This window comes from Abramis brama, assembly GCF_963993115.1.
Source record: "Abramis brama genome assembly, chromosome: 22".
Classification (NCBI taxonomy): domain Eukaryota; kingdom Metazoa; phylum Chordata; class Actinopteri; order Cypriniformes; family Leuciscidae; genus Abramis; species Abramis brama.
Window position 1 is genome coordinate 31,190,216 of NC_139984.1, and position 15,437 is coordinate 31,205,652.

The 15,437-nt window shown below is 38.2% G+C and overlaps 2 protein-coding genes across 2 annotated transcripts in view; one reads left to right on the top strand and one right to left on the bottom strand.

Moving 5' to 3' along the window:
• The window catches only part of otud4 (OTU deubiquitinase 4), a gene marked incomplete at its 5' end in the record, with an annotated part of 15,137 nt that extends 220 nt beyond the window's left edge, over positions 1–14,917 (top strand). The window contains 19 exons of the mRNA XM_084098297.1: positions 950–1,033; positions 1,159–1,209; positions 1,366–1,412; positions 4,052–4,124; positions 4,214–4,295; positions 4,377–4,527; positions 5,698–5,755; positions 5,856–5,979; positions 6,077–6,141; positions 6,892–6,992; positions 7,678–7,796; positions 7,875–8,010; positions 8,600–8,723; positions 9,417–9,501; positions 9,799–9,854; positions 10,269–11,130; positions 12,550–12,726; positions 12,884–12,924; positions 13,031–14,917. Of these exons, the coding sequence (XP_083954423.1) occupies positions 950–1,033; positions 1,159–1,209; positions 1,366–1,412; positions 4,052–4,124; positions 4,214–4,295; positions 4,377–4,527; positions 5,698–5,755; positions 5,856–5,979; positions 6,077–6,141; positions 6,892–6,992; positions 7,678–7,796; positions 7,875–8,010; positions 8,600–8,723; positions 9,417–9,501; positions 9,799–9,854; positions 10,269–11,130; positions 12,550–12,726; positions 12,884–12,924; positions 13,031–14,155 (3,561 nt within the window). The 3' untranslated portion in view covers positions 14,156–14,917. The remainder of the gene's footprint in view (positions 1–949; positions 1,034–1,158; positions 1,210–1,365; positions 1,413–4,051; positions 4,125–4,213; positions 4,296–4,376; positions 4,528–5,697; positions 5,756–5,855; positions 5,980–6,076; positions 6,142–6,891; positions 6,993–7,677; positions 7,797–7,874; positions 8,011–8,599; positions 8,724–9,416; positions 9,502–9,798; positions 9,855–10,268; positions 11,131–12,549; positions 12,727–12,883; positions 12,925–13,030) is intronic.
• LOC311072984 (uncharacterized protein) overlaps positions 1–15,437 on the bottom strand; it is a 1,552,487-nt gene that overhangs the window by 1,139,030 nt on the left and 398,020 nt on the right. The gene's annotated exons all lie outside the window — the stretch shown is intronic.

The following is a 15,437-nucleotide window of genomic DNA, read 5'->3' on the forward strand; positions in this document are numbered from 1 at the left end:
AAACACAGCCAACAAATTCAAATAGACTTAAAACGTCCCTAATACGCCTTAAATGTGTGTCACCGAGTGCTTAAAATGTCTAAAATGTCACTCAAAGTCACTGAAGTAAAACTTACGTCCCTGTTATCATAGCACATGTGAACTAAATGTCACGGTTTGTAGTTTCTACGGTTTGTCAAAATCACTTTTTAGTTTATCTGAAGCTAATTAGCTTTAGCACACTAGCAGTTTATGCTAACATGCACTAATAATAATAACAACATGGGTGTGGTTTATTTCTGCTTACAATTAAGTGCTTAATCATATTTAAATGAACGATTACTTATTTAATCTAAACGGTATGAATTGAGTATCTAATTTATATTAATTCAAGTTTCGTTAGATATTATCGGTTTGCTTAATTTACCATTAAGTTTGATATGAAGGGTTTATTAAATGTTCATTTTTTAAAAGATATTGTACAGGTTCTTAAATTCCTGCAGGACACAAATTATTTAATTATCATTACTACCTGATCAGGTGCCTCACTATAATTACTAATTTCTTTATTCTTACTAAATGTAAACATACATTTTCAACATATAAACGAATATACGAAGTTATTATGTAGTTTTATTTAACCTTATAGGATATTGATTATTTGGTAGATAAACTTAAGGATATGTCGAGAGACTATTGTATAATAGTAATATTATTCATATTGAATTATTAATGGTGTTAATGCATAAAAAATATATATAATGGACTCCATGATACAGTTGAGATAAAGTATGCTGAATCATCACTCATGAAGTTTGCTGAATGAATGAATTCAGTGCTTTGTGTTTTGATAAACCTGTTATTCCAGGTTATGAAAGCTGAATGATGAAGTATAATAAACTGAATGTGTTTGACTCTGGCCGACATCTTTTCTTAGTATCTGACAGGTGTGTGTGTGTTTGATTGACAGGTGTTGCACTGCCAGGGTTTACACACAAAAGTGCGTGCGGCCTGTGTGAATTATCTGAAACAGAACAGATCTAACTATGAGCTGGTGAGACTAAAAATACATTTTATATTCATATATTTACATTCCATTGTAAACACATCAGAAGTGTCAGTTGACCTCTGACCTGTTGTGTTAAACTTGTCTTTGTTGTTTCTCAATGTGTGTGGTAGTTTATCGAAGGCGATTTTGAGACGTACCTGGAGAATTTACGGGATCCTCAGGTAACAACAAAACTTTGTACATTCAGGCCGACGCTCTTATCAGAAGTGCTTTAGTTTCTTATAAAAACATTGGACTTGGTTGTGATTTCACACACTCTTAATGTTAAAATGTAGACATTTCTAACACTCTTTCTCTTTATTCCTCCATCCGTTTAGAGCTGGGTTGGACAGGTGGAGATCACCGTTTTGGCTGAGCTCTATAAGTGAGAATATTACATTTCCTTATGTCTTTTAACTGCACATTTGCTCACATCAACTGTGATGATGTCTTGTTCACTGACAGTGAATGGCTAGTTGTGCATTATGCTCATTTGCTCAAAATGGGATTTATAACATGTCTCATTTGACAATGTTTTCTTGTTGCTAGTATAAATGGAGGGGAAAGTGTTTCCTGTAAACTGTAAATCGCAGCAGTGCAAAATGTATCATATGATGAACAAGATTATCAATGCATGAATTCAAGGAATGCAAGCGATCTCTGATCTAGTTTTCCATGTATCATTTTTTTTAAATGACTTTCCTGCATGTGAGCCAAGACAAATCATATAAAACTATGAAATAGATCAGTAACATGAATTTCTCTTTAAGTGCCCCTATTATGCTATTTTAAAGGATTTTGTTTTGGAGTTTCCTTTAACAGGTTTACATGCATCTAAGGTAAAAAACAACAACAACAAAAAAACTTTAATTTTCTTAAAATATATGTACACTGCAGTATCAGCTCTTTTCTCACCGTGTCTGAAACCTTTTGATAAAAGTTTCAGTTTCTCTAAACCCTACCTTTCCGTGAACATACTCTGCTCTGATTGGTCAGATGGCTCAGTCTGTTGTGATTGGTCTACTCTGCTCTGATTGGTCAGATGGCTCAGTCTGTTGTGATTGGTCTACTCTGCTCTGATTGGTCAGATGGCTCAGTCTGTTGTGATTGGTCTACTCTGCTCTGATTGGTCAGATGGCTCAGTCTGTTGTGATTGGTCTACTCTGCTCTGATTGGTCAGATGGCTCAGTCTGTTGTGATTGGTCTACTCCGCTCTGATTGGTCAGATGGCCCAATCTGTTGTGATTGGTCTTCTCTGCTCTGATTGGTCCGATGGCTCAGTCTGTTGTGATTGGTCTACTCCGCTCTGATTGGTCCGATGGCTCAGTCTGTTGTGATTGGTCTACTCCGCTCTGATTGGTCAGATGGCTCAGTCTGTTGTGATTGGTCTACCGCTTACAGTGCGTGTCAGAAACCAAAGACAATGAGGTGTGTTCAGGCGCATTGTTGGTGCGTTGCTATTTTGAGGCAACAGAAATAGACTGAGCCATTGACCAACTTAAACCTGGTCTAAAGTCAATGGCGCAATATTTTTATTTTTATTTAAAGAGCGTGTTAGTAATGTGCGCCTATAGGCGGGTCCACAACGCGTGTACACTCTGCTTATTAAACACACACACTCTGCATATTACACACACAGGGACGCACAGCAGCACACAAACATGCCAAATATTTAAAATAAAAGGATTACAATGTAGAAGATTATTATTGTGTACATAAAGATATGGTGAATCCGGCTTGTCCCGTAGATGTTCTGCTTGCGCACTTTAACCTCGCGCACGAGCAGATCCGTTTGCGCTCTGGAGACGACTTCGTCTTTCCACTATCGAATTCCGTCATGTAAATGGCGAATCTGCCATGGCGCGAGCGCAACTGGCATTTAAAGGGAATGGGAGATGAGACTCTGATTGGTTTAACGCACGTAAATCCCAAAACACACCCATTCCTCATTAAGAGAATAGGGACAACACTTTTAGACCATGCACCGGGAGCGCCGACCATTTTTCCCGTCGTTAAACTAGCAAAAGTGGATTCGGACAAATTTGTTACAAACCTACATGGGTTCGAACAGGAAGAGAGACTGGATTTGCTGACGTCTCGTTTCAGTAGTTCAGAGTCGATTCTTTCTCTATTTATCTGCACTTTGAGCTTTGAAACTTTGCCTGATATGAAAATATAAAAATGTCTGAGGGTCGCAAAAGAAAAAGTGTCTACGAATTGTATGACAAGAAGAGAAAGGCCTCTGAAGAAAGAAACAAGACCAGAATGTTTTTGGGAGAATATTTCACACGCTGGCGTGCACTAAAAGCACAGGTTGGGCTTCCCACTGATGCCTCAGTCGCGAAGTTTCTACTCGACAGGTAAAGTTTGGCATGCTATTTGGAGAAATCCATTTAAAATCACTGCTAGTAAAAGTTAATGTAAGCTATGATTAGCGATGCTAGCCCTGGCACAAGTCACGCACCGCGCAGACACGGTAAACATCTCAATTTGTCTAAAGTAGCCTTATGACCAAATGGTAAAAAGTGTCACGCTGAAATGTTCTGACATAGTGGAAAAGGGCAAATCTTCTTTTGGAAAGTAGGCTTGTATGAGCCATGCCGACAGCAACTTGTAAACAGAGCGTGCACGAGGAGAACTAGGCTTGTGCATGCTCTCGGGAGCAGGTAGAGTGTTGCGCATGTGCATTTTTTCAAGTGGAGAGGGCGGTTCTTTTCTAAAATTTGGGAAAATCCTCCACTATACCTTTAACTTCAGTGTCCATTGGTATCCACCGCTTTGCTCATTTGCATAAAGTGAATCAATTCTCAACTTTGTTGCATTGCTCGACAACCTCACATTGCATTGAAATCAAATGACTTCTGTTCACAAAATATTGCTGTCAGGGTGAACGCCGCTTTATAGAGTCACAACAATAGCCGCTTTACTTTTAATATCAAAAGATTAAAGTGTATTTTTTTTTTATTAACAAAGTATAAATAGTTTGTTTACTATCTCTGATGGTGTAATGTTTATTTCTTCCAGACATGATTTCATCATTTTCCAGGTGCCTGATCAACCACCCGTGAACATCACAGAGAACGGCTTCCCTGATAAGGTGCAGACTTGCATTCATGCAAGATTATTTATTTTTTAATTATGGCCGTAACACTGAAATAAATCTCTCTCTCTCTCTTTCTCTGTCAGGTGCGACTGTGCTTCCTCAATGGAAACCATTATGACAGTGTTTACCCACAATCTTTTGAGAAAAGTGCTGCTGTTTGTCAGTGTGAGTGCTTCTTCTTTATTCAGTGAATCAATGGTGCGATATGCTTTCAGTGTCAGAAACGAACCGTCTCTTTCTCTCTAGCGATCCTGTACGAGCTGCTGTATGATCGAGTGTGTGGCGTTGAGCGCAGCGTTTTAGGGTCGTGTATGAAAGGAGGAAGAGGACGAGAGAAACTCGACTCAGAAGAATGCAAGAGCAGTGAAGAGTCTGACCTGGAGGAAGACGAGTTCTGGTTCGTATTCGCATGTTTGCATGACACTTTTTCTGTCGCAGCATCTTTTGGACAATGTGATTATAGTTTTTGCAAGTTGTTAAAGAGCGGACGATGCCATATTGGGCTGGTTTCTTATCTATAGGCTTATAATATATCATTAGATACGTTTCCATCCACCCCTTTGAGGGCAAAAAGTAGGTAAAAAAACCCACTGATGGAAGGTTGGAGGAGATGGCAGCTTCCAATGAACTAGTTAGTATAAGTTGTCTAGCCAACAGTGTGCAAAGTGCAATATTATCCATCTCTAAACCTGTGAGTTTAACCTTTTCCGTAAGAACCCCAAATATAGCTATCAATGGGTTGGGGTCTATTACTGTGGTAAAAATTTCTGAGAAACAACTAAAAATTTTCATCCAGCTATTTTTTTTATGTGAATTTGGTGATACCGCAAAAAAACACTGAATGGAAACGCCATGATTTATATAAATTCTTTCAATGTGCATACAAAAACGAATGCGAAGTGGATAATTTTTTAATCCGAAGTGCATAAACTACGATTTACCAAATAATTCCCTCGATGCGCAACAAAAACTGACGTGACTTTCCCTCAACAGAGGCTGTGATTGGATAACTGGACTAACCAGTGGACCAATCACATCACAGCATCTCAAATGTTATTTTGGTGGCTCTGAAACGCCTGAGTCAAAGTCTGTCATCAGAATGATTTGGTTTAATTCCCTCCAGAAGCGTCTCACGTGATTGCATTCACAAACACCAGCATCCGAACGTTTATTGCACTTCCTCATTTATGATGGAGGTTAAAAGAGCCACTGTTTCCTCCTCAATCGCAGCAACTTCCATTTTTATTACAGATATTTTGCGCCAATTTCCCAGAAAGTGACGATTTTATTCCCTTGAACACATGGGATGGAAACGGTGCTTTATTTGCAAATGTTTTATGCAATATTCCAATTTTGCACATTAGTTAAATTCACAGCTTTGGATGGAAACACAGCTTTTGTTTTATGATCCAGTAATTTCCAATTTATATAATCAAGTCCTGCCCTACATTATGATCTGCTTCACTTGGAAATATGTATCAACAGAGGTTAAATACATTGCAAATACAATTTCATAACTAGTTTTATTAAACATGTTGGTGTGTGTGTGTGTATTTGGTCTTGTTAGGTCCAGTGAAAGCAGAGAAAAGACGACCAATGTGATGAACGTCAGACCGCCGCAGAGGGTGATTTCTTATCTCTTGAAGATTGAAATTTCAGTGTATTAGATGGCACTCTGACTTTGTAGGATGAAATATTGTGGTAACGAGTCTATCTGTGCTTCAGGGTCGTGGGAGGGGCCAGTCTCGAGGAAGGGGGCGTGGCCATCTGTCCGCTAAGGCACAAAAGTCCCTAAACCCCGCCCTCTACAGGAACGTGGAGTATGACGTGTGGCTCCGCTCTAAACGAAGTACATTATCTTTTTTTTTTTTTTCTTTTTTTATTTAGTTAGTATCTTGATTGAATGATTTATATTAATATTTTTAATCACTATGTGCGTTGTTTAGTTCAACAGCAGCGAGATTTCTGCATTGCCGCAGGAATGCAATACGCTATCGGAGACAAGTGCAAGGTTAGCAGTGCGTGTGTTGACGTTTTAAGCATTTGCATTTGATTTATACAGGTTCACACCATTTAAAAGTTTGGAGTGGGGATCAAACTACTGATCAAAAGTACAGTGAAAATTGTGAAATATTATTACAATTTAAAATTACTGTTTTCTAAATGAATATATTGTAAAGTGTAATTTATTCCTGTGATCAAAGCTGAATTTTCAGCATCATTACTCCAGTCTTCAGTGTCACATGATCCTTCAGAAATCATTCTAATATGATGATTTGATGCTCAAGAAACATTTATGATTATTATCAATGTTAAAAAAATACCATGATACAGTTTCTTTTCCATGATTCTTTGAGAATAGAAAGTTCAAAAGAACAGCATTTATTTGAAATAGAATCTTTTGTAACATTATAAATGTCTTTACTGTCACTTTTGCTGAATAAAAGTATTAATTTCTTTAAAAAACAAACAAAACATCTTACTGACCCAAAAGTTTATGTATATGCTGTTATTATTTATTTTTTTATAATTTATTATACATTTCCCTGCTTTTGTTTTTATTAATTTATTACTGTTATGTTGTTTTAATATATACTTTTGTGCATTTTAATTGTTATTTGTATTTTTTTTAACTTAGTCACTGCATGTTTTTTGTTTAAAACACCTTGTGAAACATTTTACATATGAAATACATATCTATACATCAAATGTGTTGTTATCTTCAGAGCTGTCTTGATTTCGTGTCCTCTGTCTTCCTCAGGTGCAGCTGAGTGGCAGCAATCGCTTCTATAACGCTTACGTTCAGGAAGTCAGTCCTGACAATGGGCCAGTCACTGTGTTTATTGAGGAACTCAACAGACCGTACGTGTTTTATATTCATCTCTATATATGTGTGAAGGTGTTTTCAGAGACTTCTGGGTAAGCTCAGAATGGCTCACTTCCCACTGTTTTAGAAAGAGGAGTATGCAGTATGTATACTGGGCATGGACTGTGAATGTGCAGTGTACAACCAGAGCACACTATTTAAAATAAAATAAAATATGCAGTATATATTATAGCAGTACAGTAGTATTCAATTCCATACATCTTGAGTCTGATTTAGTTTTTAATGTGCTGTGAATTTTAACTGCCTTATCTAGTGCAGGGAGATTATATATATATATTATATTATATATATTTATGTTTATATGGGTATGCGTGTATATATATATATATATATATATATGTATGTATGGATAGATAGATAGATAGATAGATATAGATTGCTCTTTGTATCGTTATAAAATTATTTTTAAATTAGTAAAATGATTATTTTTTTATTTATTTGCATTGATCAACAGGCAATACCATGGGAATTCCTTGATAAAAACATTTAGTTGCTTTTATTATATTTTTATATGAACAGACAAAAACAAATTGTTTTACTTAAAATGTATATTCTTAGCCCTAAAATACCAAATGAAAATTGTATATTATAAACAATATATACAATGTTCATCTTTTAATCACCCCGTATTTTGATTACCTTGTGTGTGTGTTTGTTTAGACAAACCGTGCCGTTGTTGAGTTTGCGTCTTCCATCTGAAGAGCCTCAGACATGGCAGACGGTGTCCGACAAGAGCAAAAGACACAGCGTACCGAACAACGGCGCGCAGACGCCCTCCGGTACGATCTCTCCAGATCAAAAACACACGTGAATGGCGTCAACTCACACACACTCACTGTCTGGGTTTCTCAATGCAGAATGGGAGAGCAGAGGAGGTCGGAGGTCAAACAAAGCCCCGCTTCAGTCAGCGTCCAGTGGCCGAGTTAATAAGCAACACTCCTGGCCTCCGCAAACCTTCCCGGATGAGCCGGCGGGAGGACGCAACAAGTTCAGGTGCGCTTCACTGGCCTGTAGTTAAAAATATCACATATTTTTAAAAATGTTTCTTTTTAACACCTGCATTTTGTGTCTCATTTTCAGTGTTGGGGAAAGTTACTTTTAAAAGTAATGCATTAAAATATTGCATTACTCCCAAAAAAAGTAATCATAAAAACAAGTTTTTATGAAAAGTAATCCGTTACATTACTTTTGCGTTACTTTTTCTTAGCTGGGCTGAGCTTGTTTGTTAACCCTAACAACAAAAAAAGTTATATTTTTAATAATAATAATAATAATAATAATAATAATAATTTGTTACATAATGTAACAAATTATTATTATTAAAAAAAAAAACTTTTTTGTTGTTATTGAAAAACAAAGAACAATAGGATACAGGAGAAGGATGCTCAACACTCTTATTTCTAAATCTAATCTAAAGTAATTTTTGCTTATTTGTATGGTTTAATTAGATCATTGAAGGTCAGCAGCAAAAAGTAAATTTGTGTAATGATACCCCCAACACTGCTCATTTAGTGCAGAAAGAGGCTTCTAAAGACACTTGATTTGTGTAAACTTTGACATTCTCGCTGGTCTGTGTTTGCAGACGATCTGATCAGCGCAGCAGTCCTGTGTGTGTTCTTCCAGAGGAGGAAGAGGAGAGCGTCGTGTTGGAGCTTCTTCACAAAGACGAGCACAACTTTCCCTCGCTCGGAACAAGCCCTCAAACGGTGCAGCTCTTGCAAACACATTTACCTTCTATAGTGTGAGGTGAAACATGATAATGATAATGAATAATATTTGGTGGGACTTGGTTTTTCCGGTGCATGGTGATATTATTGCTATGATATTGTTGGTTTTTCCACGCCCCATGACTGTGGTTATGCCAGCAGAAAAAAACATTGTTATTGTGCTGTCAAATCGATAAATCGCATCTAACACAAAAGTTTGTGTTTATATAATATGTGTGTGTGTGTGTATATATATGTTAGATGCGATTAATCACGATTATTCGTTTTGATTCCATTATCGTCAACACAACTTTTTTTAATAATATGCATTCACAAATAGAGACATTTATTAAGAAAGTTAATTAGGGTCATATTTCATTCACCCTGATTTTATCTCTCAAAGTTTTTCGCAAAGTAAATTTATTTATATATACGCTTTATTCAATACATATTGTTTCAAAGCAGCTTCACAGTTATAAGAAAATAACAGAATCAATTATGCAAACTTCATAAAATATGAGATCATCTTAATTCTGCTTTAAAGAAGCTCTAAAAACCTCAGTAGTGCCTTTATTCAGCTCAAGTCAGTTCTGTGCTTTAGTACTCCAGTACAGTACTTGTGTAAAGTACTTCACCTAATGACAAAGATACAAATGCATATATTTGTGCTATAATAGTTTCCTCTGAATTTAGGCCACTGCTGGTGAGGTTGTGAAGAAAGGAGGGGAAAGGAGAGGCTCTCGGAAGAAGGAACAGAAGGAGTGTGTTTCAGAGACAGGTGAAGCTCCGCCCCCTTTATATACAGGTTAAACAAAATTGCCAGGCTGAAGAAATTCTAGGCCTCTAAATGATACATATTCTAAATATACATTATAAAAAAGCAAGTATAATATACATAACAACAAATATTTGCTTCTTTATAATGTATATTTATACATAAGCTTAAACATACAGCACAATGGACAGTCACTTTAAAAAATATTGCATTGCCTTGATATTGCTAACATGGCTGATCATATTTTTATTTATATATGAAATTATTATCCTGAAGTTAATTTGGTATTTCGGCTTTCAGAAACATCCCAGAGGCCTGTACAGAGACAGAAGAGCACCACTGAAGAAAAACCTGGGGTGAGTTGCATTGAGTCATTTACGTGGATAACTGCTGATTCAGGACTATTTATTATGGCTTTGTTTAAACTGTTGACAGGTGCTCCCAATTTGCACACTTAATTGCATATCAATTTGCATTACTCTGTTTTGTAGAATAAATTGTGGGGGGAATCAGGCTCTGATGCTGAATGACAAAATAACCTTATAAAATTCATACACTACAAAGTTGAGTATATAAGTGCATAGTGTGTAGTGCGTCATTTGGTACTCAACTTATGTCTTTTTTTAACCGAGAGATAACCAAGTATACTAGAAAGTGTTGTAATCACCATATCCAGGTGTATGGCAACAAAACAAGCAACATATCTTGTCCCTTCCATGTTAATCTAAATTATTTGTCCTTACAAGTTGCTGGTTTATATTGTGTTCTAGATAAGGGTTTCTGAGGAACCAGTGCAGAGATCTTCTCCAACAATAAAAGAGAAATTACAAGAGAAACCCATGCCTGTCTCTCCATCTCCACATCCTGCTGTTATCTTCTCTGGCCCCAAAACAGTCCCGTCTTCATCTCAGACGTCATCTGCTACTGCCCCTGGTCTTGATAAATCCTCTCTTGAGGCAAAGACCCCTATTCAGCCAAAGAATAGCCATGCTCGAACCCCTTACAACAGTCAGTTGGCGTCCACTTTAGCCCCTTCACAGCCCACATCAGTGGCAGCAGTCTCAGTTCCCACCCTTACATCTATTCAATCTGCCCCTGCATTGAAACCGTCCCAACCCTCATTGCAAACTGCCCCAGTGCTCCCCACATCTGAGCATATTTCCCACCCCAGTCAAGCACCATCTCAGATTAACTTGGTTGCATCTCCGATGATCACCGTCCAAGTACCTGCTGCTATCCCAACTCAAACAACTCTGGCATCTTGTGGCTCAATCCCAGATGCCCCTGTTGAATCCACCCCGTCCATTCAAACCACTTTTATTTCCAATCCACCCCTCTTACCTGCCTCTGCAATACCTGTTTCTAGCCAAGCTCCGGCAGCTGCCCGTATACTAGATGCCCCAGAACCGCCTTCTACGACCCTTCCCATTGATGGAAGAAGTGGTCCACCAATTGCCCAAAAGACTGTAGATCCTCATACCACTATGACACCAATCCCTCTTTCCCAAGCTTCTCTCCCCTCAATCTCCCCTTCCTCTGGTCCTGCCCATGCTCCACTTCCAGACTTACCTCAGTCCTCATGCAATGCATCAGATCCACAACCCTGTGAAACATCGGCCATACCTTCCTCTGGTAAGTTTTGTCTGAGTAAGACTTAAGGTCCTTGCATACTGAGAAATTTCCATAGTCTGTAGAAAAATATGGACGTAGTGTCCTCTAAAGAGCAATTTTGAAGCCCAAAGTGGGCAGAGCCGGCCGTCGCCATCTTGGTGTTGTGATAAACTGCAAATGGGCAGTGAGGCGGATTAGCAGAGGTCACGTGACGCTAACAGACAGCAGACAAACGGCTAGTAGTGACAGCAGCAGCAATCCACCTGTCACTCAAGTGGCCACGCCCTTAATTATGCAGAACTTTAAGGCGTAATATAATTTAAACGGATAAGTTATAAAAAAATTCACCTCCCTCACAGTTTTCATGAAGGGCAAAATTAGCTATATGGACCAAAACCCCTTTTTTACACCAGACTGTAAAGTCAAGTCAAGTCATCTTCATTTATATAGCGCTTTTAACAATGTAGATTGTTTCAAAGCAGCTTTACAGAGATAAATGTTTAATTGTAGGTAACAGAGATTGTTTTGGCTTTATAGCGGTTCTTTAATAAAGTTATTTTCCAGCTAAAGTTAGTTTTGATTGATTCGCTTCCGTCGCAACGATCATTTGTTGTTAAATTATGGCCCGTAAATATGTAAACGTATTTTTTTCTGCTGTAAAGTTGGGCATTTTAACATGGGGGTCTATGGGATTGACTCTCTTTTGGAGCCTGTCTCTAGTGGCCAGTCGATGAATTGCAGTTTAAGTCACTTCCGTTTTGGATTCAAGAGAGAGACCTGAAAGGTTGCCGCTTGGTTTTTTTGTATTCATCATCCTAAAAATTTGTCAATCACAGAAACCTAGAGTTCGATGCGTATTAATACTTTAAGAAAAAAATCGCAAAACAATACAAAATGGAGTCTTCAAGCATCGAGGATGATTTTGTTGTCCTCTCTCTTTTCTTAAAAAGAGAAAAAGAAAGAGGAAATGTTGGGTCCATCCAGTCCTGAGATTGGGTAGAGAGGAAGGAGAGTTCGCTGCGGGATTATCCTGAGCGATTCTACATTTAATTCAGGATGTCAGTGGCTCAGTTTGATACTTTGCTGGTGATACTGGAGCCACATATTAAAAAGAAGACAAATAATTTCCGTGAACCAGAACTGAATTTTGGCGTTCGCTTGTATGGTGGCTCTGAATTGTCAAAATACCTTTTAAAATACTTGCTACGCATGTGAAAAATGCTCAAAATTGAACCCGATCTCAAAAAAATTATGACGGATGAAAGATTTGTGTGTAAACATGATTGACACAATGTGAGGTATTTATTTTTTAACGTGTGAACATTTTGAATTCCGTGTGCAAGGACCTTTAGACATGACATGCATCAAGTAAATCTGGTTACAAATGTTGACTTCCTAGTAAATCAACCAAGTTCTCACAGAGCATCTCTTGTCCGCCAGGTGTAGCCCCTGCTCCTGACCCCCCATCCCAACCCCAACAAATCCCCTATCCTCATCTCCAATGGTCTCAGCTCCTCCAGGACCCAGTTTATCCAGGATTCCCCCTGAATGAGAAAGGAGAGCTGGAACCCCTGCCTTCCTTTTCCCTTTCCCAAAAAGGAGACGACCTTCCACAAGGTAATGAAAACCCCAGAGATCTGACATGTAAAACCTGTAAAAGCCATTGAATTGACTACAATATCCTCTCAGTTGCTCATTATTCAAGGCTAAATGGCAATTTTTAATCTTAGAAATTAGATTTTTAATCTTAGAAATGCTTTCTGTACTATTTCAGATATCAATGTCCTCAAGTTCTTCTTCAACCTCGGTGTCAAGGTACACTTCTTCTTTGCATTTGTTGCTTCTTTAATGGCTTCATTAATGGCTATCACTATTTATGGAATTACATAGAAGTGTATTCACATACTCCCAATGTCCTCAGGCATACTCTCAGCCGATGTTTCCTCCCATCATTTATCTGGGTCCACTTAACCAAGCCTATCAGATGCAGCTCAGAGGGCCGCCTCCTCCTTCCTCTGACTCTCCCGCAAATCCCACAATGACTTCATGGCAACCAGAAAACCCTTCTCCTCCTCAGAATTTGAGCTCAGTCCCTGACTCCTCATTGGAGAGCCATGCTCCCGTTGCACCGGAACCAGTTGGTAGTGGTCCTGTTGGTCCCATAGAGGTGGGAGGGTACAGTGATCATCCTCAATCCCTTCCGATGCAGGTCCCACCAAGAATACCAATGCCCTGGTCAACTTCTTCTGTCCAAAGTGCCTATGCTGGGAATTACCCAGCTTCCCCTCAAATGCAGTTTTCATCACAACCCTGTCCACCTCATGGGAATCAGATGTATTCGCCTTCATCTGTTGGGTACCATCATATCCCACCTCCACCGATGCCTCATGAAGCCTTAAACCATGTTCCTCATGGTCGGATGGATGTCTTTCCATTTGTTCATCCCACATTGGATAGAGGTCAAGAAAATGGCCAGAGACCTATGAATATGAATCCCCAGTATGGGTCCATGCATAAGATCACTGGCTTTCCAGGAACCCAACCTCAGTTGAGTGGTGGTGATTACAAGCCGGTCGATATTCCCGTTTCAATTGCCACAATGCAACCTCAACACTATCCCGGAGCTTGTCCTGTTGTACAACCTTTCCAGCTCAGCCAAATGCAAGGAGACATGACGGGATTGGCCTCTCTAGCCAATGGGAACTTAGGAAGACTTGGGGGAGTCTACGCAAAGAACCTCCACGCTGGACAATTTGCTGAAGATCCTTCCCGCCTCCTCCACGCGTATTCTCCTGATGACAATTGGTCAGTTGAAGAGATGGAGATTCCCAGTGTGGATCTCAGAACCGGCCATTCCTTCTATAGCCAGTCCTATAGAGGTGGAGGAAGACGTGGCCAAGATGATAGAGGTGGATATCGAGGTCGGAGTCACCGGGCCCGGAAAGATTACTCCAGTCGAGGTAGACCGGATGACCAGTCGTCCTATAGACATTATGGGAGACGAGGCCCAGGGCCAAGGGTCGGGATGCAGTTGCCATATCAGTGATGCTTAAATGCTGGATATACACTTGTTTTTGGTTTACAATGATGTCAGATACACAAAATTTGTTTGTATTTTTGGGTGGCTTTTGGTACATTATTGATTAGTAATATATCCAATGTTTTTAATGGTTTTCTGTCTTTCTCCCCACACACATTCTTGTTTAAAAGTAAAGCAACTCGGTTTAATGTTTTGATTTAACAAAAGCCTAGTGGAAATGTTTGTTTGCATAGATGTTGTAATAAAATCTAATAAATAATCTAGTAATTTTTTATTTTTTTTGGACTTCTTGTTGAGCTGAATGCACTTCCCCTACATGCACATTAAAAGGGAAAAAACATAATCATACCATTATATTGGTTTGAATGTATAAATGTCTCAGATCTATGTGAATTTGATTATTAAAGTTTTCCTTCCAATATTTTTTAATTTAAAGTTGTATGTCAAGAATGTTCTACATCTTTTAGCATGTTTTTTTTTTTTTTTTTGACTGTCTTAAAAATTCGATTTTTCCTAAAAAGCTTGTAAAAGATTCAACTTGTGCTGCAAAGCGTATAATGGTGTAGCATCTCACCCGACACAGCAAAGTGCCTTTTTGTCATGTTTTACTTGTGTATTTTGGGGGGATTTCAATATAATTGGTTTCCTTTGACCACGTCTTTATCGTGCACTTTCAACCTCTTCCAGATGAACGTTGATGCCTCTAAATAAATTAATACATTTCTGATCCAAAGATGTTGTTTAACACCAAATAAACGCCTAACAAGATCTTTCTCGGTTGTCGTCTTTCCATTTATCAGTTGCAATTCCCTCCAAGGAATTTATCTTTTCATATATATTTGACCAGATGTAATTATATTCCTGTCTTGTTTTCATGTCAGTTTTAGTGTGTTCTCTTAGTAAGATCTATTGAAGGAAATTCAAAAGATTCTCTTTTGTAATCTTTACATCAAGTTTTTAGTTGCAACTTGACACTTTTTGCCATTGATGTCCCAATAAACCTGAATTCACCCTATGTGGTTTTGACGCCAAATAAACAATTAAATTGTCAACTTCAAATAACTTTTTTTTTTATTTGAGTTGTGATTTCACATCAGAAATCAAGTTTTTAGTTATATTTCCTTTAAAAGGTTGTAGTGACACCAAATAATCAAATTCAAATAACTTTTTTTTGTTGTTGTGATTTTCCATTTGAAGTCAGTTTTTAGTTGCAATTCTTAAAACAAAAAGGTGAAGTAAATGTAGTCTTGACACCAAATAAACAGTCAAAAGAACATCTTTTTTTTAG